This window comes from Beta vulgaris, chromosome 9 (genome assembly GCF_026745355.1).
Source record: "Beta vulgaris subsp. vulgaris cultivar EL10 chromosome 9, EL10.2, whole genome shotgun sequence".
In the NCBI taxonomy this organism is placed as follows: Eukaryota; Viridiplantae; Streptophyta; class Magnoliopsida; order Caryophyllales; family Amaranthaceae; genus Beta; species Beta vulgaris.
In genome coordinates, this window is record NC_079210.1 from 22,988,437 (window position 1) to 23,013,998 (window position 25,562).

Sequence of the window (25,562 nt, forward strand, 5' to 3'; positions counted from 1 at the left end):
GTTTGGCTCAAGTGGTGAACTTTCGCATATTTCCTAGTAAGGTCTATGGTTCAATTCCTACCTCAAGCATGTGCTTGAGATTTAAGGGGGAAGGGGGTTGGGGGTGTTGGCTTGTAATGAGCCTCTGGGTGGGGGCTCCGTGCAAAGCGTGGATTATGCACCAGGGGGCACCATGCTCATTGTGCACCCAAAAAGAACATACCATTTATATAAGAGAACACGAGTTTTTTTCGACAACTTTTCTACTTTAAAAAAGAACACACGACTTAAAATTAAAGAACATGTAAATCTGTATTTATAAAAGAACATAGGTTAGAATGAAAAGAACATATAGTAAATGAACATGTATGCGTAAGGTAAAAGAACATGTACCTTTTAAATTAAAATTTGAAAAAGGAATATTTAGTTGCAAAATTTAAGGAAACAAATAACAACAATTTTTAAAAATTATAGACTCTAAAAATAATAAAACGACGTAGTTTAGAAGAGGGTGCACCATGCTCTACGTGCACTTGGGTGCATGTACTTATTTGCGGGCTCCGTGGGAGGGCAGTCCAAAGTTACTTGTTTGACTAACGTGGCAATATTGTTTGTTTTATTGTTGTTTTAAGTCAGCTGGTAGAATTAACATTGCATCAAAGTTTGTTACTGCTGATTAGAGTTATGGTAAGTATATTATATTAGAGTCCTAGACTAATAAAGAAACGAGTATAGTTTTATTATTAGTCTAGGACTCTAATATAATATATCCTAGACTAAATATAATACTAATAATATACTTACATCATATTGATAAGTCTCTATTTTATATATGATTTCTGCCTGTTATATAGCATTTTAGTATAAGTTTTGAGACTTATAATATGTTTTCTTCTCATATTTTAATATTAATAACAGTTAAGTTACGAGTAACAAAGTGATTTATAATAAGAAAATATACTCAATAAAGTACTTGTTTGATTCTGCTACTACTTATACATACTAATTTGGCTTATTTAATATTTATAATATGGTATGTGTTTACTATACAAATATTTTATTACTTTATTGATTTATTTGTAGGCAAAATTACAAGAAAGAAGAAAAGAAAAAAAAAACAAAAGAAAGGAAGTATAACACACAAATGATGAAGCCCAATGTGTCTTACAGCCACGCACATACATGATACATCTAAAGAATTAAAAGTTTGGATGTTGGGCCAAGGAAAAGAACGCAGCAAAAGAAAAATAAAATAAATTAAACCTAAGTTTGGATGCTGGGCCGAAAAACAAGAAGCAGGAATTAAAATGAAACCTAAGACTAAGGACGGCAGACCATAGAAGAAAAAAAGGCAAAAAAAAAAAAAACAGAGGAGACGCACAACGGAAGAAGAACGCATCAGCGAGAGCACGAAGCGTTCATCTGTTTTGTCCTATGAATCTGGAGTTCATCCCTTTCTTCTCTCTTAGTTAGTTTATGTTTAATTATTATGTTTAATTTCAGATTTTTAGTTTCAATTGGTTTGTTTGATTTAGTTTTTATGTCTAGCTAAATTTCTATGTTCTAGGGCTAGATGTAGTCTTTTAATTTTCTATCAATGAATTGAATTATTGTTTGGGTTTATCTATTTCAATTGCAATTTGATAATTTTGGTTTGATTTCGTATAATTGATTTGGCCAGTTGATTATATGTTTAAGGTATTGGATTAGTAGCGGGAGTGAACTTTCAATATTAGTTCGTGGAATTATCAAACGTCAAGTAGTATAATTTTAGGAATAGTTATACACTTGGGGTGGTTGTTTACATGAATTTCTTGTTCGTAATGAGTTTATGGTAATGTTTACGACCACGGAAGTAGGCGTAAAGTTATTTAAATATACGTTTTCTACCTTGGAAGAGGAGATAATATAAATTAGGAAATTCGATCATTGCAATACAATAGTCCTTAACCCAACAATTAGTTTAATTTCATTGTAGAAAGTAATTGGCGAAATCTAAGTCCTGGAACTGTTTCTCATATTTGATTCTTACCCATTAGTGTTAGAATTAATAGTAGTTTATATTAATTTAGCTTAGTTATTTTCACTACTCACGTCACCCGGATTGTCTAAATAATATTAGATTTTCTTAATTTGGTAGTTGACTATAGACCTCCTTGTGGGAAACGATATCTTGCTTACCTTGTATTTACTTTAATTGACCCGTACACTTGCGGTATTTTAAGGTACATTTAGGACCGACCAAGTTTTTGGCGCCGTTGCCGGGGAGGCAATAGTTCAATATCATACTAAAGGGATTTTGATATTAATTTAGACAAAGTATTTCTTAGTACTACTTGTTTTTTTTTTACGCCTACTTGTTTATTTAGCTAGTCTTATGTTGCTTAAAGTAGAGTACCACTGTTTTTATTTTTATTTTAAGTTGATTTCATAATTTAGTGTTAGCCATTAGTTTATACTTTTTTCTGCTCATATTTTGCATTAGTTTAGAGAGCTGCATTCTGTGTCTTTACATTTAGAAGTTATTCAACATTGATTTTGGTGATTAATCTCTATTGTTTTATCCATTCTAACTTTTATTTTTAACAACTTTATGTTCTTAGCTTTTATTTGCATTCTGCCAATAGTCTTGGTTTATGAATTATTAGTACTTTATTATTAGTGTATGCCACGTACTAATCGTTCTTTGGTTTCATTTGATCCAGAGATTGAAAGAACGGCTCGTGCACTAAGGAAACAGAAAAGGTTGGAGCAAATACAAAAGCTGCCAGATTTTGATTTGGAGTACATCTTCTCTGAAGCATCTGACAATAAACCATTAGAGATGGGGGATAACAACAACGAAAAGCCACTACGTGACTACGCAATGCCGAATGCTAGTGGAGCCCCTTCAAGTATTGTAAGACCAACTGTTACTGCAAATAATTTTGAAATTAGTCCTGCCTTAATTCGTATAATTCAACAAGAACAATTTAGTGGACTAGATAATGAAGATCCTAATGACCATATAGGTAATTTTCTAGAAAAATGTGATACTCTTAAGCTGAATGGAGTAACCAATGATGCCATTAGATTAGGACTTTTCCCCTTTTCACTAAAAGATAAAGCAAAAATATGGTTAAAATCTAATCCTGCTAATTCTTTTACTACTTGGGAAGATTTATCTGGAGCTTTTCTTAGAAAGTACTTTCCCCTGGTAAGACTGCTAAACTAAGAAATGATATAACTAGTTTCATACAGAATGATGGGGAGTCTTTATACGAGGCTTGGGAAAGGTTTTAAACATTTACAACGTCAATGTCCTCACCATGGTGTCCCAGATTGGTTGCTTGTGCAAACTTTTTATAATGGTCTGAATGAATCTGTTAGGATCACTATAGATGCTGCTGCAGGAGGTGCTATAATGGGTAAAACTACTGAGGTAGCTAATAAATTATTAGAAGAAATGGCTTCAAATAATTATCACTGGTCTAATGATCGAAAATAAACCAAGGAGAAACTGGTGGTAAGTATTGAAAGTAGAAGGAAATTAAACATTTAAATGCAAAAAGTTACAACTTAGTTAATTTGTTTACTAAAATGAGTAATGTCAATTCTGTGTCTACTACTATGCCATGTAATTTGTGTGGAGGTGCTCATTTGACCAATGAATGCATTAATGTGGAACAAGCTCAATTTGTTTCTAATTTTAAAGGCACCTAATAATGATCCATACTCCAATACTTTTAATCCTGGATGGAGAAACCATCCTAATTTCTCTTGGAGGAATCAAGGACAACAAAATGCTAATGTTAACTCACAAATTCCACCTGGTTTCCATCAAAAACAACCCCAACAAGAAATTAGACCATCTTGGGAACTAGCTATTGAAAAATTAGCTAATGCTACTTCTGAAAGAATTGAAAAGTTGGAAACTAAAGTTGATCAGATTGCTATTTCTAATAGAAATGTAGAACTTCAACTTGGACAGTTAGCTAATGCCATCAATTCTAGAAGTCAAGGAGCTTTGCCTAGTAACACTGAAGTTAATCCTAAACAACACTGCAACGCTGTCACTCTTAGAAATGGTAAGGAGTTAAGTATCATAAAAAGTACGATTAAAGAAAATGAGGTCGCCAATGAAAGTGAAAAAGAGAAGGAGAATTATGAAGCTGAAAAAGAACCTGAATCGACACCTCTTCCCCCATTGAGACCTTATGTTCCCCCTATTCCTTTTCCACAAAGACTTAAACAAACTAAATTAGATAGTGAATTTGAGAAATTCTTGAAAATGTTTAAGCAATTACATATTAACATTCCTTTTATTGATGCTTTAATGCAAATTCCTTCTTATTCTAAGTTTCTTAAGGAAATTATGTCTAAAAAGAAGAAGTTGGAAAAATATGAAACCATTGCTTTGAGTGAGGAATGTAGTGCTGTGATTCAGAAAAAGCTTCCCCCTAAACTGAAAGACCCAGGAAGTTTTTCTATTCCTTGCACTATAGGTGATATTAAGTTTTCTAAAGCCTTGTGTGATTTAGGTGCAAGTGTCTCTCTTATGCCTTTATCTATTTGCAAGAAGTTAGGATTGCATAATATAAAATCTACCACTGTCTCTTTGCAACTTGCTGATAGATCTATCAAATATCCAATAGGAATACTAGAAAATGTGCTAATTAAAGTTGATAAATTTATTATTCCTGTTGATTTTATTATTCTTGATATGGATGAGGATGTGGAGGTACCTATTATTTTAGGTAGACCTTTTTGGCTACTGCTGGAGCTATTATAGATGTTAAGAATGGTATTTTAACGTTTGAAATTGGTGAAGAGAAAGTTCACTTCAATATATTCAGTTCTTCTAAAAGCAATTCACAACGTGATCTTGTTTGTCAAGTTGAGATAATTGAAGACATGACTAAGAACAAAACATGTAACTAATGCTACTAATGATCTACTTGAAGTGTGTTTGAGTAAAACAGGTACTCCTCCTAAGCTTAAGAAAGCAAAGGTAAGAAAAGTTTTTCCTCCAATCAAGGAATGTTTTTTATGGAGGAAAAAGGGTGAATTCAAAACAAAAGGTAAGTCTCCCTTGACAACTAAGACGACTACTAAAGGAGTGACTAACTCCTCGATTGATCCTGGTTAAACGGAATTTGATGGAAGTCAAGCTATAGACTCTAAACAAGCGCTACTTGGGAGGCAACCCAAGCACTTTTAATTGTTTATTTTTCTCATTTAGTTCTCTTTATGCTTGTTCCTTTTGTTTTTCTTTTGCAGATACCAGAGACTATAATGAAGATAAGTCTCTTATGCATATTACCTGCTACTTCCTTCTACTGTGTGCTGTTGTGTGCTGCTGCTACAAGCTACTGTATCACCATTATCACAAGAGTAGCTAGCTCGCTGCCACTCTCTTACTGCATAGCACTTGAGACGTCGTCTTGCCCCAGGTTGTTTCTTTCTAAGTCTTTTATAATGCCACATTGCTTCAATAATCTGAGTTTATCGAAACATTGAGGACAATGTTTGTAATAAGTGTGGGGGAGAGGCTTAAGCCTTAGATTGCTGGATTGATGTATTGTTGTGATGCTGGAATTAATTTGTGTGAAGAAACAGGTTTAGAAAATGAAAAAAAAAATCTAATTGGATATGCCATATTTTAGGGGAGGTGCTGTCAAAATTTATGCAGAAATTTTAATTTTCATGTCTGATATTGATTTGAAGGCAAATTCCATTAGCTTAATTTGACTGAAAAAAAAAAAAAAAAAATTCAGTTTTTAATACTTGAAAAAAAAAAAAAGAAAGTTTTTCTAGTTTTGTTGCAAGCTAATGGGTTTTTAATTTCGACTGATTCGGAGAATGGCATAGCATAATTGTTCAAGTGTTTGGCAAGTGGTAAGAATGGTTATTTAAGATTTGATTGTGATTTACTTGGTGGACATTTATAACCATTGTGAGATCCTTTTGAGCCTTTTAGTAGACTAAAACATCTGTATTAGTCTCTATTTTTGAGAGTGTGTGTTAGTTCCTGGTGAAATATAAACTCTTGGATTTGCATTGGTTTCTTCGAGATTACATTGAAACATGAGCATATATTAAAATGATAAAGGCATTTGTTTTTGTTGAACCACATTTAGCCTAAGCCACCTACATTATCATATCTCTTTCTAAAACCCCTCTGAGCCTTAAGCCTATTTCTTTTGTCTAAACCACATTACAAGCTTATTTCCTAAACACATAACTTTTACCTGATCTTTGAGCTAGTGGAATATATGACATGATTATAATGGGGTTGTACGTCATACTTCTATGTGTAGGTTATTATATTAGTTTCCAAGAATATTTTTTCTCAAAAAGAAAATATCAAAATGAAATGAAAAATATGAAGGAAGAAAAGAAATGACAAAATATGAAGAAAAAGAAGAAAAAGAAAGAAAAGGTTGATATTGAGAATAAAAATGAGTTCGGAAAAGTTTATTATTAGATATATATGACTAACATTTGAGTAGTTGGAGTTTTGACTGCGACCATTACAATTGGCCTTCTTAGAGATTGTGTACTCCAATAGACTTAAAGGTTTGAGCACCAAATACTAAATACTTCCTACCCTTTACCCGAGCCTTACATTACAACCTTACTAAAGTCCTTTTGATTTTTGTATGCTCTATGTCTTCTTAGTGGTGGAGAATTGAACGATATGCAAATTTAAAGATAATATATTTCATTTCGAGTCGACCTGGTAGGTTTTGAGTGATAATTATTATACCCTAAACACATGAGTGATCATAATATTTTATTTTTATTTGCACGACTAAAGTGAGGGTTCACCAAGTTAAAATTACTCAATTACTCAATTCTTGAATAGGGTTGTGGTAAGACTGAATGGAAACACTAATACATGAAGTACTATGCTTTTTGAAGAATTGGTTGGTCTTTGGCTCATTGCTTGTGACGTCTAAATAATATTGAACTAAAATTATTTTGAAATCATATTTTTTTGTCTTTGTGAAAACTTTCAGTTGAGTTATGGCTACTTATAATAGGATTTGCCTGAAAAGTCAGTCAGTTGAGAAGTTAAAATTTATAATGACAAATAGAAGCTAGTATTATAGTCCTAGTTTGCTCGAGGACTAGCAAACCTTAATGTGGGGGAGTTGATAAGTCTCTATTTTATATATGATTTCTGCCTGTTATATAGCATTTTAGTATAAGTTTTGAGACTTATAATATGTTTTCTTCTCATATTTTAATATTATAACAGTTAAGTTACTTGAGTAACAAAGTTGATTTATAATAAGAAAAATATACTCAATAAAGTACTTGTTTGATTCTGCTACTACTTATACATACTAATTTGGCTTATTTAATATTTATAATATGGTATGTGTTTACTATACAAATATTTTATTACTTTATTGATTTATTTGTAGGCAAAATTACAAGAAAGAAGAAAAGAAAAAAAAAAAAAAAAGAAAGGAAGTATAACACACAAATGATGAAGCCCAATGTGTCTTACAGCCACGCACATACATGATACATCTAAAGAATTAAAAGTTTGGATGTTGGGCCAAGGAAAAGAACGCAGCAAAAGAAAAATAAAATAAATTAAACCTAAGTTTGGATGCTGGGCCGAAAAACAAGAAGCAGGAATTAAAATGAAACCTAAGACTAAGGACGGCAGACCATAGAAGAAAAAAAGGCAAAAAAAAAAAAAACAGAGGAGACGCACAACGGAAGAAGAACGCATCAGCGAGAGCACAAGCGTTCATCTGTTTTGTCCTATGAATCTGGAGTTCATCCCTTTCTTCTCTCTTAGTTAGTTTATGTTAATTATTATGTTTAATTTCAGATTTTTAGTTTCAATTGGTTTGTTTGATTTAGTTTTATGTCTAGCTAAATTTCTATGTTCTAGGGCTAGATGTAGTCTTTTAATTTTCTATCAATGAATTGAATTATTGTTTGGGTTTATCTATTTCAATTGCAATTTGATAATTTTGGTTTGATTTCGTATAATTGATTTGGCCAGTTGATTATATGTTTAAGGTATTGGATTAGTAGCGGGAGTGAACTTTCAATATTAGTTCGTGGAATTATCAAACGTCAAGTAGTATAATTTTAGGAATAGTTATACACTTGGGTGGTTGTTTACATGAATTTCTTGTTCGTAATGAGTTTATGGTAATGTTTACGACCACGGAAGTAGGCGTAAAGTTATTATAAATATACGTTTTCTACCTTGGAAGAGGAGATAATATAAATTAGGAAATTCGATCATTGCAATACAATAGTCCTTAACCCAACAATTAGTTTAATTTCATTGTAGAAAGTAATTGGCGAAATCTAAGTCCTGGAACTGTTTCTCATATTTGATTCTTACCCATTAGTGTTAGAATTAATAGTAGTTTATATTAATTTAGCTTAGTTATTTTCACTACTCACGTCACCCGGATTGTCTAAATAATATTAGATTTTCTTAATTTGGTAGTTGACTATAGACCTCCTTGTGGGAAACGATATCTTGCTTACCTTGTATTTACTTTAATTGACCCGTACACTTGCGGTATTTTAAGGTACATTTAGGACCGACCACATATCATAAGGAAACTATACTCGTTTCCTTATTAGTGAACTCTAATATAATATATACTTACCATAACTCTAATATTGCTAGCTGTTAGGGCCTGTTCTCTCCAGCTTATTTTCAGTTCAGTTCAATTCAATTCAGTTTGGATCAGTTCAGTTCAGCTTTGGACAATACTTTTACTCTCACATATCACTATTCATTTCAGTTCAGTTAAATCCAGTTCAGTTAAATTCAATTCAGTTTAGTTCAGTTCAGCTGTTTTATGTCGAAGAGAATAAGCCCTTAGTATATAAAATGACTAGTTGTTTTATGGAAAAACTAATTATAATCCAAAAAACTTCTCCAATCTGCCTTATCTCTATTATATAAGGGAAGAGTAAAGCTATGATGTCCCCATTTGAAGAAACTGTTTTACCATCATTTTCTTTCTAAATTACAAAATCAATTTCTACTAAAACGAGACTTCCAAAAAAACTGTTGGAAATACAATTATAATAATCAATGACAAGTTAACTGAAATCACAATGAGAAAACTTTACAAAAATAGGAAAATTTAATTACAAACTATAACCCATTAGTAATTACATACTCACTCTGTTTCTTTTTTTTTTATCATTCTCACTATCCTGTGCACGTTGCACGTTTTTAAACTCAAATATCTTTCATTATATATTAGTAAAATCTATAACGATTGTACATTAATAAAGTATTAAATGAGACAAATCAAACAAGATCCTACATGACTATATATGTTTTTCTTATAAATTGAGATTATTTGAGAAGATTCTTTCTAAGCATAAATAGTGTCAAGATTTTAATTGAGAAAGATAAAAAAAAAACAGAGGAAGTACTCCGTTCCCAAGAACCATTTACAGTTACATACTCAAAAAAAATTACAAGTACAGTACAACAATACAATTTCGAATGGGAGTTCACATGTATCCATTGACGATTTGTGACTTCTAAAAAAGATACATAATTCTTTTTAATCTTGCAAGTTATTTCAAATTAGTTGAAAAAAAAAACTAACAACTCTTATACATGAATAATTTAACTTTGTATTGCATAGTATAAATTTTGAAATAATTATTTGAAAAACCACTACATGTTTGTAACAAAAAAAGGCATTATAAAATATAAATCAATTTCGAATATAATAACAATTGTTGAACCCTACTTTTGATGATGACAAAGGAACAAAGATGCAAACTAAGTAGTGGACTAATGAGTTATTTAAGTGTATGATTTTTAAGGTATCACTGAAAGGAACACAGAGAATACTAAGTCAAGGAAGAAATCAAGTGAGGATTTTGAAGACTAAGTGAAGATGTTTCTCTAATTGATACTAGAGCAGCATTGGAGCAAGAAGAATAAAGCAAGGCGTTTTTATTTTATAATTCCATTATAAAGGAACAAGTAATGTTGGTAAGGAACATTGGCAGTTTTATTTGAGAATGATAGTCTGTTCCTTTGTAAGGAACAGACGAATTGGCACTAAACAAATCTGTTAAAGGAACTTATAAATAAAAGGAACTAGACTTAAGCTCGAAGCATTATAACGGTTCATTAATGAAAGTTGAGTTAATCATGCCTAAAAAATAGGTAACCGTTTTAATCTAAGGCTCCGTTTGGTAGGGCGTAAAACATTTTCAACTGAAAATGGTTTTCCATGTAAAACCATTTACAATGGAAAACTCATTTCCATGAAAGTTTTCCGTTGTTTGGTTGGATGTAAAATGATTTTCCATTGAAAACATTTTCCTTTGTTTGGTTGGATGGAAAATCAACTACTCCTATTGAATATGGATACTCCTTATTGAATAGTATTATCAATTTTTTTTTTCTCTCACATATTGCTACCCCAAATTATTATAAGGAAGAAATATGATATGTTTTAAAAAAAAAAAAAAACAATATATTATATTTTATCTCAAGCATAATAATATAAGATAATTAGAAAAACCAAACACTTATTTTTTCAATGTTTCCAAAATTTGAAAAATCCATAACACGATAATATAAAACTATTAGGCATAACAATAATTCACAAAAAACCCCCAAAAGACATATTATGTATATAATTCTAATAAGAAAGTTAGTAGAATAAAAAAAAACTCAACGTAGAGACTTGACAAAATTTTGGAGCCACAGCTTGCGAAGAGGTTCACTCTTTGTCAAGAAAGCCTTAGCAAGCATTTCACGCTCAACTAAGTGATCAAAAGCAGCAACACGAACGACTTCTTCGACATCATCCATTTTCATGATCTCTTCATAAAGTTTCTGCACATCAAGTTGGTTTTGGGAGAAATTTTTGAGAGCAGAGACAACTTCTCCGAGTTGAGCAGAAATATGTTACAAGTCACCCTCCTCCTCTTCGACCCGAGACCTCTTCCTGTGAGACCTAGGCTCGGAAGAAGTTGCACTATCTGACTTGGTAGGCTCGGTTTCAACAGTACTGGGCTGTCCACTTGAAGTCTGAATGTCAGCAAACGTCTTGCAAAAATTACCCCTTGCAATGTCCTTGCCCGCTACTATCGATATCTCCTCATACATCTCAATTTTTTTGTTCAAATATTTCTCATGAGATGGATATTGCTGTCAAATAAAGGATTAATACACATCAATCATCCAATAGAATTGAACTACAAAACAATGCTTAATAGTATATGCTTAAAAAAAGTTCTTTCCACCAACTTTAATCTCAACCTCAACCGCGGAAATTTGTGTATACTGTACACACCTTCTGAGTTTCTGTCTATATCTGAATTCTGAAGAAGAGAGGAACACACAGACTATAATACAACCAACGGCTGAAACACAACACACCATAACATTTTTTGGTGTTATCTTTTCTTTCATACACATCCACAAGAAGAGAGGAACACACGAGTACATGACATATAGTCCTAGTATATAATAAATAGTCCAATAGGGTGAGGTGGTATGTTCTCAAAGATAAGTATGTGATTATAATTAGTAATATTCAAGTAAGTTTATTCACATTAGCCCACATTGATCCCTCATCAACTGTAGGTAGGACTTAGGAGTAGGACTGTATATTCATCTTAGCAGTCTTTTAGAAGCTCTAGAATGTAATAATCATGCTAATAAGATCTAAAGGTTTACCCAATATACATGTAATGGTGAAATGGAAAAAATGGAAAAATTCACATTTACTGCATCTACAAAAGTAGGTTTTAAAACCAGTCAAATGGGTTAACTATTATTACATGTATTTTGACAGGATACAATTGGCAAAATGACATATTAGACCCTTCAATCATGAATTGCAAAGAAGGAAAAGATCAAACATTGCCTCATCTTGTTGAGGTCCCATACTTCCCCCAATTCATTCATATACTAAACAACTATACAAGCATGCATGCTAAGTTATTATATATACTAATCTTTGATTATAAATCCACAGATTTCCATCAAAATAAATAGGAACAAAAGGAGTCAAGAGTGTTCTGTGGCATGTATAAAGAAACAAGCTAAATCTTCTGATTTTCCTATTATAAATCCTCAATGTACGGGTTATAAACATAGATATGTTTGACAATCTTTACATACCTGAATATAAGCATCATATGTAGTTGGAGATGCAGTTATCATCTTTACATTGTCATTCCAACCAAATCCGGATCTTCCCCGCACTTGAGAAATAATTCCCCAACTACTTCTCACTGTCCTCATATGATTCTCAACATGGTCAGCCGTACATGCGGTGTGAAACTTTTCAGAAATCATCTTTGCAGCAGCTATAAAGGAGCTGGTCCTGAAAGTGTTATTTGGCCGCTTTCCTTTCCTCACTTCTTCAGCAAGAAATTCCAATAACTCCTTAGACATTGGTTTTGTCCAACGAAAATTAGCTTCTTCTCTTCCTTTACCTGAATAAACATTTCGAGAAAATTGCAAAAACTATATAATTCCTGCTCTTGAATTACTCACTACACAGATTCATAAATTCACAATTTAAAACTGAAATTTTCAATGATAATATGCTCAAGAAGCCAGATTTCAATACACATAAACAGAATATATGCACTAGTAAGTATTAAAACTACCAGTTAGCAAGCTTGAAAATGGGGCAATATTTGATACTTGTATCCAAGGCGTTACGCTTACTCCACTACTTGGCAGACTCTTCTCAGGACTGCCAACCGGTTCTACAACTGGAACACAAGGATCACAGTAGCAAGGGCATTATATCTTCATGGAATGTGTAAAATCATCTACATTAATTTACTTTTTCAAGTGATAATGCTTATTCACAGCTTCAAGCACTTGAAAAGTAATCTTCAATCCTTTAGGGAACACAACCATGTCACCACTTTCTATTTCGAAAGATCCGTCATGTCCATCTCTTAAACAGCATATAACATTATAACATATAATACAGAGTGAAAGAATTACTAAATAAGACCAGCTCTTAAACAGCATAAATGATATATTCTAACCATTTCTAGAATTGCAGTGATGTAAGAATTATTTGTGTATTATCAAAAAGTAGTAGTAGTATATATTGCCTTTTGTAATAGTAATAACGAGCAAAATCAGTACTAATACAACTTCACTAAACTAAGAAATAAAAAATTACAATTTTAATTAGTTCGACGCTTTTTGTATGCATTCCACATAGCCAATGCTATGGCATCACGCTTTTTCACACACTCTTTGGTTTCTTCACGCACTTCCTTCCTAGAAAGTGATGTTCTTGTGTCTTGTGATGCAATCTCTAAGTCCGCCTCTCTTGTAATTTCATCATTTGGATCAATCCCCCTAAGATAGTTATGTATTACACAACAAGCAAGAACCACATCCACTTGGGTTTCATATGACCAAAATGGCTCTGCATCCAAGACACGAAATCTCTTTTTCAAAACTCCAAACGCCCTCTCTATACACATTCTAAGTGAAGAATGGCGCAGATTGAATAATTCTCTTTCATTCTCAGGAGGGTTGTTGGCATATTCTTTCAAGTGGTAACGAACACGTCTAAATGGAGGCATAAAACCTTTACGATCCCCATACCCAGCGTCGGCAAGATAATATTTCCCTACATCCGTAAATTATCATTAATATTTTATTCAATTCAAGTGAACTTTAGATCATTACTATCAATAAGAAAATATTTTACCTTCGGGAACGTTAAACCCCTTTTTAAGTGTATCACCCAAAACCCTTGAATCGTGAGCGGAACCCTCCCAACCAGCAAGGACATATGTGAACTTTAGATCAAAATCAACAGCTGCTAGAACATTTTGTGTTGTCTTATCCTTTCTTCCCCAAATCTCTCTTGCATATCAAGAGGAACAGATGCACGTACATGGGTCCCATCTATAGCTCCTATGAAGTCTTCAAACCAAGGAAAAAATCTAGAGTTGTTCTGAATTTCTGGTTGCAAGTCAATTCCTGGTGGTTTCACGACATATGGGTACAATCGAAGGATTGCTTGGAGCACAATATGGAAGTAGCAATGTATAGTCCATGTAGATCGAAAAAATCTCCCCCCAACATCCCGAAATCTCACATTATGACCCAACACGTATAAAAAAAGTAATACTTGTTCCTTGACGCTCATTTGCTTGTTTTCCGACAAAAGCCCCTTTTCAACTAAAATATTACATAAGCTATAAAAAGCACTAGGTCGCATACGAATCTGCCCAAGACAATGACTATCACCACAATATAGAACACTATCGATATTAGCCTCCCTCAAGCTATCCCTATTAACATAAGGTTGCCTAATTATTTTAGGTCTTCTAGTCTTCAATTTATTTACTTTCAAAAAAGCAAGGACGGATGCAATAATGGCAGCAACAACACCTATGATCATGCCTTTACGGATTATCTACAAATATTTGAAAAATCAAAAAGAAAAATCAAGGAAATAAGTTATTGAATACAGAGAACATATAACAAATTATTAATGGGCAAAACAGATTATTACCTGAGACTTTTGAACATCGTTTGACTCCATTATAGTTTCCTAACTTAAGACAAACCAGAAAGAAAAGTTAACATGAAGACAAACAATATAATAGAGCTTGCATTGGAAACTTATCCTACATAAAAATGAAAATCTAAACTTATAAACGATTACAATCCAAAAAAACAACTAGCACAACAATTTCAGATACCATATCAAACTAGCACCAATCGTAGTCATAAACCAAAGTAGGAAAGTAGCCCAGCAACAACACTCATAATGGTTAAAAATGTCAGCTAATAAATGAACACAACAGTAACACAACCCTTCAAATTTGACAACAATATCAAAAGATCATCAAAATGAAGAGACAAATCAGACAACGAAAATAAACATAAAAATAGAACACGAAAATAAGTAATCTGCAGGTCAAAAACTTACACATCAAAAACAACAAAAACTGATCAATTAGAGCTTATACAATGTCATAAAAACCTCTAAAACTCCAGTATACAACTGATCTCCCTAAAACCCTGATCGAATTTCACTAAAATCTCACCTCAAAATTAAACTATATCAAATCATCAAAACCCTAGAAATAATTGGACTTATTAACCTAAACTAAATCAAACAAATTTGCAGCAAAACATACGCTTAAAATAATCGAATTTCGTGCAAAAAGAACCATAAAAACAATCAAATATTTCAGCAAACAAACCCTAAAAATAATCGAATATTGCAGAAAAAATATGTAACAAATTCGAGCCCTAAAAATCCTAAATACCGAAATTTATAAAAGGAAAATAGAGATTAGAATGTACCAAATTCGACGAAACAAAACCGTATTGAGAGAATCTGCTTCAAAATGGCGTGAAATTTACCAGTTTGATGAGAGAGAAAGTGTAGATGAGAGGGAGAGGTGAGTAGTGAGTATAGATGAGAGGGAGAGGTGAGTATAGATGAGAGAGAAAGATGTTTGTCGAGAGAATGGAAAACGTTTTCCTCCCAATTTTGGGGGAAAATGTTTTCATTATGATGTAAAACTGTTTTACACCCTTATTTTACAGCCCAATTTTCCAGCCCAAACCAAACAATGGAAAATGGGGAAAACTATTTTCAGTGAAAACCTTTTACGCTCTACCAAACGGAGCCTAAGAGAAAATTCGTTTTTATGGAAAATCTTTTCTAGGAAAAGATTTTGTTTTTCGAAAAAGATAAGAAAAATATTATTCGGTTTTTTAAAAAAGGATATTATTTAAAAGATAATATTTTCTTAATGATTTAATTTCAGTTTTAAATCTAGATCTGTTTTGAATTAAAACTGGTTTTCGGATAATGCTCAAGTAATTCCTATATTCTAGGAGCAGTCACTAAAACATGTCCGGCCACGTCCAAGCAGTGATCATGGGATGTATTAAGGAACGTGTTCCTTAAAGGAAGGAACATCATGGATAATGGTTTTTCACAAATACACGTTTTAACTCACACGTTCTATATTACTGTCACTATAAATATTGAAGTCTAAGTAAGTTCCAAATTGTGTCTGACTAAGTAATTAAGTGAGTTTAACTATTAAGTGTCAGTGCCTTCATTCTCTCATAATAGCCATTTGTTCTTTGCTTCTTACTCTAATTCCACTAAGCTTATTTCGATCAATTGTATTTTGGTTTTTGGGGTAAGGGAACTTTGAGTGAAGTTCTGTAAGAGAGAAGGCTTTGAGTGAAGCTTGTATGAGTGAGAAAACTTCGAGTGAAGTTGAGAGGAACTGCTGTTAAGGGAACAGTGGCTCAGGAACTTGAGTTTAGGAACTCAAGGTGTGGCTCGAGTTAGAATTAGGTTGTAACAAAGTTGTTTGGCCTAATTAGTGAAAGAGTTGAGTTTAAAATCCCTAGTGGTCGAGGTTGTTTCTTCTTGTTGGGCCCAAGAAGTTTTTCCTCGTAAAAATCCCTTGTGTTCCTCTAGCTTGTTTATTCGTTTAAGTTTTAATTTCCGCAAAAAGTTACGTTTATTTCTACACCTACAATTCACCCCCCCTCTTGTAGTGTTCCTAGGGAAATAACAATTGGTATCAGAGCTAGAACTCACGTAAGATAGGAAACCCTATTGAGAAAAAGATCCAAGGAACAATGAATACCACCGAGAAACTTGAAGAAGGTTATTCCACTCAAAGGCCTCCTATGTTCAATGGGAAGTACTACAACTATTGGAAGAACCGCATGGAGATATTCATCAAGCTGAAAACTATCAGGTATGGAGAGTCATTGAAGTTGGTGATTTCGAAGTCACAACTACAAATGACAAAAATGAGGTAACTCTAAAACCCCTCTCTGATTATGACAAACTGATTTTGAAAAAATGGAAGTAAATGCCATGGCTATTAAACTGTTGCATTGTGGACTTGGACCCCATGAACATAATAGGATCATGGGATGCAAATCCGCAAAGCAAATATGGGATTTACTAGAAGTAACCCACGAAGGAACTAATGAAGTCAAAAGATCAAAATTGATTTACTTATGAATCAATATGAACTGTTCTGCATGAAATCTAAGAAAGCATCCGAGACATGTTTACTCGTTTTACTAACATTATTAATGAGTTGGCTTCTCTTGGAAAGTTTATTTCATCTGAGGAACAGGTTCGAAAGGTTCTTAGGAGTCTTCCTAAGGACAGATGGATGGCTAAAGTCACTGCTCTTCAAGAAACAAAAGACTTCACTAAGTTCAACTTAGAACAGCTGGCAGGGTCACTTATGACTCATGAGCTTCACCTTGATACTGAATATGGTGAAAGCTCCAAATCAAAATCATTGTCTCAAAGCAGATGATGAAGATGATTCGGACTCAGAAGAAGAAGAAGAGCAGCCCTCATGGTTCGAAAATTTCGAAAGATGTACAGGAACATGAAGAAGGAAACTTCAAAGGTAAAACTAAGAAATTTTCTAACAAAGCTGCTTGTCATAAATGTGGTAGTACAGATCACTTCATCAAGGAATGTCCTCTTTGGGAAAATGACAAAACCAAAGAAAGGAACAAGGAACGCTTTGCTGAAAGGAACAAAGAATCAAAAGCACCTTTCTCTAAGGCAAATGTCGCAAAGCTATGATAGCTGCTTGGGGAGATTCAGAGACGGAAGAAGAAGAGGAACAACCAACTGAAGAAACAGCAAACCTTTGCCTCATGGCAAACATACGAGAAAAAGAAGATGAAGAAAAAGTTGAGGTAAGTCAACATGGCTTGAGTCAGACTAGATGTAAAACTAGGCTGAAATATATGATCTTCTTTATGATGCAATTCTTGAATGTAGAGATGAACGTGAAAAACGTGAACAAACGGAACAAGCCTTAAAGGTTTGCAAGGAACACATAGAATGGCTTAAGAAAATGAGAACAGATGTTGAAACTAGATTCTTTGATTGTTTTAAAAAACTTAAAAATCAAAGAATATTATGAAAGTTTGAAAAATGAAAATTATCTAATTAATTTAAGATTTCACACTTGAAGGAAGTTTGTCCCTTGTTCTAGTTCCTTTGATATAAGATCAACTCCTTTGAAAGGATACAGATCTGAGATTGAAAATTTGAATAAAGAGAAAATTTTTTTAAAGGAACAGATCTGTAATCTTAAAAGGGAACTGGTTGTCGCAAGGAACAGAGGCAAAATCATGAAGTTTCCTAAGTGGATTGAGAAACCACAGACCAAAAGGAAAAAGGTCTTGGTTTTGAAAACTACAAGAAAAGGAACAAGACAAAGAAATATGTTGATCTACCTAGTGATAATTTGTATGTATTGTGGAAGGTAGGTCATTACATAAATCAATGTCAACTAAAACTGAGATGATTGGGAAAATGTGACAATAAGTAAGAAAAAATGGGTTGTCAAAACAAATCCTAGTCAAGAAAGGAACCCACGAAAGATGGGGTTCCTACAACTAACAACTAGTTGATTTTTGCAGGTTGGAGTGAGGGGGAACAACACATGGTATCTCGATAGTGGTTGTTCCAAGCACATGACAGGAGACAAAAAGTTTCTCTCACTCACAACCTATGAAGGTGGAAGTGTAACATTTGGTGATAATAAGAAAGGTAACATAGTTGCATGGGTAAGGTGGTAAGTCACCATTACACTCCATTGAAAATGTATTTTTAGTTGAAGGTCTAAAACATAATCTATTAAGATTTCTCAATTCTGTGACAAAGGAAATATGTAAAATTTGATAAAGAAAAATGCTTGATCATCAACATTAAAACTAAGAAGGTTATCTTGGAAGGAACAAGGAAAGGAAACACATATATTGTGGATCTAGACCTTGTTCCTCAAATCAATTTAACTTGTCTTAGTGTTATTGAAGATGATTCACTTCTTTGGCACAAGCGTCTAGGACATGCTAGCTTTTCATTACTTGAGAAACTTAGATCAAAAGATCTTGTTTTAGGATTACCATCCATAAAATTTCATATTGATCAAGTTTGTGATGCATGTGCACGAGGTAAGCAAGTAAGATCCTCTTTCAAATCTAAAACGATTGTAAGTACCACTAAACCATTAGAATTAATTCATATGGACTTATGTGGACCTGAGAATTCAAAGCAGAAGTGGAAAGAGGTATGTACTTTGTATTGTAGATGACTACTCTAGATACACTTGGGTTATTTTTCTCTCTAGTAAAGATGAAACTTATGATGAGTTCCTTGTCTTTGCTAAAAGAGTTCAAAACTTAAGTGGTCATAAAATAATGCACATTAGATCAGATCATGGCAAAGAATTTGAAAATTATAAATTTGATGACTTAAGCAGAGATAATGGCCTAGATCATAATTTTTCTGCCCCTAGAACACTAACACAAAATGGTGTTGTAGAAAGGAAAAATAGAACTTTGGAGGAAATGTCTAGAACCATGTTAATTGCTAGTGAACTTCCAAGGAACTTTTGGGCTGAAGCTGTTAATACTGCTTGTCACATAATTAATCGTGCCATGATGAGACCTATAATTAATAAAACTCCTTATGAGCTTCACTTTGGAAAGAAACCCAATATCACTATTTTAGAACATTTGGTGCAAATGTTTGTGCATAATAATGGAAAAGATAATCTTGGAAAATTTGATGCAAGGAGTGATGAAGCAATATTTTTAGGATACTCACACATAGTAAAGCTTATAGAGTATATAACAAAAGAACTATGTGTGTTGAAGAAAGTATTCATGTAATCTTTGATGAATCTGACAAATATAATCCAAGCATACAGGTTGATGACTATGAGATTGGGTTGTAGACAAATGAGAAAAGCAGATTCACAAGAAGAAGAAGAAGTGAAAGAGGAAAGGAACGAGGAAATTGAAAAATCACAAATGATGTTCCTGTTCCTCAAGGGAGGAAGATGTCCTGTTCCTCAAATGAAGGAACTGAGTCCACCAGGCTAACAGAGGAACAACTGACAGAGTTCCTCATCTACTCAAGGAACTCATGAGGAACAACATGTTCCTATAAGAGAGTTTCAACCAAAACCTTGGAGACAACAAAAGTCACATCCATGGAACTCATAATCAGCGACATATCCAAAGGTACGCAAACTAGATCTCAGTTAAGGAACTTTTGTGCATTTCATGCGTTCCTATCAATGATGGAACCAAGAAATCATGAAGAAGCCCTAACTGACTCTGATTGGATCACTGCCATGCAAGCTGAATTAAATGAGTTCGAAAGAAACAAGATATCTTAAAGGAACAGATGACCTTGGACTCTACTATCCAAGAAGTGATACATTTGAGCTAAAAGGATATGCAGATGCAGATTATGCAGGAGATCTTGTAAGTAGGTGTAATATCCCAAAAATTTAAACTTGCCTAAATTAAATAATAATAATTAGTGGTCAAAATTTTCCTTTAATCATAAGTTATTATTGAAATTTTGTTATACTATACCCAAGTAATGATAGTTAATTCGTTAAATAAATATATGTTGCAAATAATAAAGTTTTGTTAGATTAAACAATAACAATAAATTAAAGTAAGGAAACAAAGTAATAAACAAATTGGTTACTATACAAATTAGTAGTATTAAGAATAAAAAGGAAAACAAAAATAGAAAAGAAAAAGAAAAAGAAAAAAAAAAAAAAAAAAAAGAAAGGGAAAATCAAAAGAAAACAGAAAAATACTGTTTCATTACATTTCAACCCATCCCCATTTTCCTTCCCAAACAACCCGACAATGGATTTTGACCCAGGACAGATTTTTTTCACATAAACAAACTCAATTGCAATTAGAAACTTCAATTCAATTCAAACCCACCTAAAAATCTGATTTTATAATCAAACCCACCCAAATTTCAGTTTTTCTTCATCAAATCAACCCATCAAATTCATGAAATTTATCCCCCAACTATGCCTATAAATACCCATTACTTCCTCCCTCAATTCACCACCACAACCACTCCAACCATCGCCGGAAAAAGCCACCAAAAACCACACACAAAGACCCTGTTTTTCGCAACCTACAGTCTCTCCTCTGCTTTTATTTCTTCCGGCCACCACCACCCACACACCACCGAAGCCTCTTCCGCGCCTCCTGTGCGCCACCATAGCACCACCTCACCACCTCACCGCCATCTTCTCTCTCCTCTCGCATACACTCTCTCTCTCGCTCGCCCTTCCTCTTCTTCTCTCTGTCGCGCCTCACCTTTTGTTTCTCGTCGCAGCTGCTGCTGCACCGGACCACCGTGGTCGACCAACTCCGACGAACCACCGTCGTGCTGCCTCACGGTCGGAGTCCCACCCCACTGCTAGCCCATCTCGAGCTCCCTCCTCTGCTCTCCTTTTGTGTCTGCTCAAGAGGTATGAAATATATACCTCTTCATACTTCCAAGTTTTTTTAGTGAGTTGATATTAATCTAGGCCCAAGTATTTAAATAGAACTCTAATTGGGCTCCAATTTGAATTTTCTTATTATATATTTTTACCTTATTAATTCATGCCCTTAATTCATTAGCTAAATGTTTCTTTTAAGAAAAAGAAACCCAATATATCATGTCTTGTAATAATAATTGTCAACTTATTCCTGTAATATGAAAATAATGAATGAACATTAGTAATTTACGATTTGCTAGGTTACGATAGTTGAAATTGTTTTATTAACTTGTTAGAGATAATTTACGTATTAAATTTGAACAAGGTACTTAATGGTATAACATATGACACGTTAAATTATAAATCTATTAATTAAAGTAACGTAAGCTTAAATAATAAATATAAGTAATCACCAACGATCTTCGATAATAAAAAGTATTAATAATAACTAAAGGCCAGTTGTTAAAATAAATCGAATATTTATATTTTGTTGCGTCATTTCATGATTAGATTAAACGGAAAGGATATTACAGCCTCCCCCGGCTTTCAAGTTATTACGCAGGAACCGAGGTAACATCTATTGCTAACACCCACGATCCCCTTCGAAATGTGTTTATGAAATGATGTTTATAATTATGTTAAGGATTTTGCTATGTGATTCTTATATGGATTGTGGGATTATATTGTTTTCGAATGAGTTTCGTAAATGATGATTTTATGAGTTATTGATGCTCAAGTGTGATTCATGAAAGATCTATGGCTTATGCCGATGAATGCTAAACGAACGAAACATGATAAATAAAAGTGAAAGAGGTTCTGGCAGTATAATGTTACGCTTATCTACTTTATGGTCGTGCACGTACCTTCGCACCCGCCGTACACCCGAAAAGGGAGCTGGGCTCCTTGAGGGTACCGCATGCTATTTTGGTGCGAGCGGTGTATCCAAAAAGGGAGCGGGGCTCCTTGAGGATCATCGCATGGTGGTGTATCCAAAAAGGGAGCTGGGCTCCTTGAGGATCATCACATGGTGGTGTACCCAAAAAGGGAGCTGGGCTCCTTGAGGGTCATCACATGTCTATACTCGCCAGTTACCAAGCTAAAAGATGAAAAGAATAATGGGAACTTATGAAGTATCACGATGCTATTTATAATTGTTTACTTTGCTATTATTTCATTACGAATTTGAGATATGTTTTACTATATTCTCTTCTCCCTGTTTGCAAATAAAATGAATTGAAATGAATTTACGTTGTTAGGGTAGTATGTTACTGAGCTTTGGCTCACGATGTTGCTTTTGGTTTTAGGTACTAATGAAGATGACGGGATGGCGTAGAAGTGAGGATGGCCAACTACTTTACATTATGAAAACTATATTGGTTATGTAATCTAAATCTATGATCACTAGAACAGAACTTAGTTTAACTATAACTATGTAATCATCTATGCTTAGCTATTTATATTAATATAATTAAGATGCTTATTTTAATAACTATAATATGTTTAGCGTCATATATGAACGAATGTTTGCCTTGTATTTTCTCGAACGGAAAATACGGCAGTAGCGCAGCGACCATCTAAGTTCCGCTGCTAACATTGGATTAATTAACTTAAAAATAATGTTTAGAGGTCGGGGCGTTACAGTAGGTCAAAGTGGTGTGAATTCCATAGGGATTACAGTCACATCACAAATGACTGTAAAGATTTAAAAGATGACATTGAAGACTTGGTGCGAAGAGGCTACTTCAAGAAGTACCAAGCAAGAACAGATCGGAAATCCCCATCTAGAGAGGACGAAGACGACGGCAGAAAATCAGTGAAAGAGCGGATCACTAAGATTCACATTATCTTAGGAGGACCAGCACACGGGGGAGCATACATGATGCCAAGGCAAGCCTGAAAGAGGTTAGGCACCAAGTAAACTACAACAATATCGGACAGTGGCCAACACCTCCAAGCATGTCGTCGGTGGCATTCACGTCAGAGGACGCCAAGGGAATCATTTAACCTCATGATAATCCCTTGGTAGTATCTCTGTAGATATCAACCGCGATGGTTCACCGCATCCTGGTAGATGGCGGCAGCTCCGCCAACATCATGTACATGGACACATTTGAGAAAATGGGTCTGTAGATATAATGTATGAAATTGGTATCGTATCCTGTGATCGGATTTACTAGGGCATCTGTTGTCCCAGAGGGAACCATTAAGCTACCAGTTTAGATCGAAGAGGGATCTTAGTCTAGGGACCTGATGGTAGAGTTTCTAGTAGTCGACGTGCCGACTGCATACAACGCCATCACTGGGCGACCATTAATCCACGACGCATAAGCGGTGGTGTCCACTTACCATTTGACGATGATTTATATGTCAAACAAGGGGAAACCGGAGAAAATAAAGGGGAATCAAGAGTTAGTCAGGGCCTGTTACCTGGCGGCTCTAAACAATTCCAATCATAAACGACTGGCAGAGACACCGCCATCAGAGAGAAAAAAGCGCCGGATTGAGAATAAAGCTAAGAAGGATCAATCAACGGAGAACTTGGAGGGAAGGACGGCAGACCTGCCAAGACCTAGCGCAGAGGGTGAGACAGAAGAGATCAGCTTGGAGCTGAATAGGCAAGAGAGAATGGTAAAGATTGAGACCGATCTGGACGATGACGTCAAGGTCAACTTGATAAGCCTCGTACGCAATCACGCTGACGTCTTTGCCTTCTCCGCAGATGAGATATCAGAATTGACCCGACATTCATAGTCCACCAGCTGAACGTCAATGAGGACGTAAGGCCGGTAAAACAAACAAAAAGAAACTTTTCTTCGAAAAAGAATGCTGCCATCACGGAAGAGGTTGATAAACTACTGGCGGATGTGACTACCCGAAATGGCTGGTGAAGGTGGTGATGGTCAAGAAGGCCAATAGGTCATGGCATGTGGACTCCATAAGCGGCCACGCCTTGCTTAGCTTTGTGGACGCTTTCTTTGGTTATCACCAGAATTTGACATTGGAGAAAGCCAAATTTCGACTCTCATACCATCCAGGTGCTCACAAACCAGCCCTTGGAGAAAGCTTTACACAAACTAGACACGATCGCAGGTTGCTCAAATGGGAAATAGAGCTGTCAGAATTTGACATTGAGTACCGACCTCGCACGACCATCAAGGCCCAAGCATTGGCGGGCTTTATTGTCAAAACAACGTATGAAGACGCATCTGAACCTGCCGGTACTTGGCAAATAGCAGTGGACGGCTCTGGCGGCCAAACAGGGGCTGGGGCTGGGGTAGTAATGACGTCTCCAGAGGGGAAAACTTTTGAGTACGTCGTTCGTTTTGGCTTCAAAGCTTCAAACAACGAGGCAGAATACGAAGCAGCCTTGACCGGTATAAGTTTGAATATAGCGGCAGGTGCCAGAAAAATAGTCATGATAACGGACTCCCAGCTAGTATCAAGTCAAATAGAAGGCATGTATGAAGCCAGATAACCCGTCATTCAAAAGTACCTAGGTCGGTCAAGAGCATGACAGCGGGATTGAAGAGCTATGAAGTGAAACTGGTACCGAGGACAGAGAACATGGCGGCCGAAGCCTGTCCAAGCTGGCTAGCTCCAGTACCAGCAACAGGAAGCGAAGCGTGATGGTCGAAATATTGCCATAAAGAAGTATTGAAGGTGCCCCACTAACGGTAAACATAATCAGTCAGGAAAGAGAATGGTAAGAGATATAAGGGCCTATAAACTGACGGGTACTTTATCGGAGGACAAGATGACGGCAAAGAAGCTTCGCAGGGAGTCCATGTGGTATTACATCTTCCAAGGGAAGCTATACAAAAAGGGTTTCTATCTTTCCCTCCTAAGATGCGTAACAGCCCTGGAGGCCACGAAGATTATCGAAGAGATACATGAGGGAGTGTGCGGAACCATATCGGCAGAAAAACCTTGGCACTAAAGGAACTCAGAGCAGGATTCTAGTTTCCCATAATGCTTGCATATGCACAGGCCTGCCTGAAAAAGTGCGACAAATGCCAAAGGTTTGCCCCACTGAATCACCAGCTGGCAAAAGATCTACAACCGATCCTTAACCCATAACCTTTTGCCAAGTAGGGGATGAACATTATAGGGCCATTCACACCGGCATCTAGGGGAAGGAAATTTCTGATTGTGGGTATTGATCACTTCACAAAATGGATTGAGGCAGAACCGACTGCGAAAATAACGACCAACCAGGTAAAGAAGTTCATCTAGCAGAATTTGAT

General features: G+C 34.8%; 3 protein-coding genes and 1 non-coding gene across 4 annotated transcripts; 2 read left to right on the forward strand and 2 right to left on the reverse strand.

The window, feature by feature from the left end:
* Nucleotides 1-925: 925 nt before the first annotated feature.
* On the forward strand, nucleotides 926-3,471 carry LOC104908276 (uncharacterized). Its single transcript, XM_048636612.2, has 2 exons — nucleotides 926-1,447; nucleotides 2,685-3,471. The coding sequence occupies exons 1-2, from the start codon at nucleotides 1,414-1,416 to the stop codon at nucleotides 3,191-3,193; spliced, it is 543 nt and encodes a 180-aa protein (XP_048492569.2). The 5' UTR covers nucleotides 926-1,413; the 3' UTR covers nucleotides 3,194-3,471.
* LOC125493938 (small nucleolar RNA R71) lies at nucleotides 3,187-3,294 on the reverse strand. Its single transcript, XR_007270261.2, has one exon. It is a non-coding gene; the product is annotated as a small nucleolar RNA R71 (small nucleolar RNA).
* Nucleotides 3,224-5,704, forward strand: LOC130590178 (uncharacterized). The gene is made up of 4 exons (XM_057392204.1): nucleotides 3,224-3,400; nucleotides 3,674-4,699; nucleotides 5,239-5,411; nucleotides 5,686-5,704. Exons 1-4 carry the CDS (start codon nucleotides 3,224-3,226, stop codon nucleotides 5,702-5,704), a joined length of 1,395 nt encoding a protein of 464 aa, XP_057248187.1.
* A 4,794-nt stretch (nucleotides 5,705-10,498) lies between these two features.
* LOC125493325 (uncharacterized) lies at nucleotides 10,499-15,519 on the reverse strand. The gene is made up of 5 exons (XM_048636560.2): nucleotides 15,299-15,519; nucleotides 14,499-14,537; nucleotides 12,613-12,720; nucleotides 12,119-12,435; nucleotides 10,499-11,140 (listed from the first exon to the last, which is right to left on the reverse strand). Exons 4-5 carry the CDS (start codon nucleotides 12,392-12,394, stop codon nucleotides 10,898-10,900), a joined length of 519 nt encoding a protein of 172 aa, XP_048492517.1. The 5' UTR covers nucleotides 12,395-12,435; nucleotides 12,613-12,720; nucleotides 14,499-14,537; nucleotides 15,299-15,519; the 3' UTR covers nucleotides 10,499-10,897.
* Nucleotides 15,520-25,562: the final 10,043 nt, after the last annotated feature.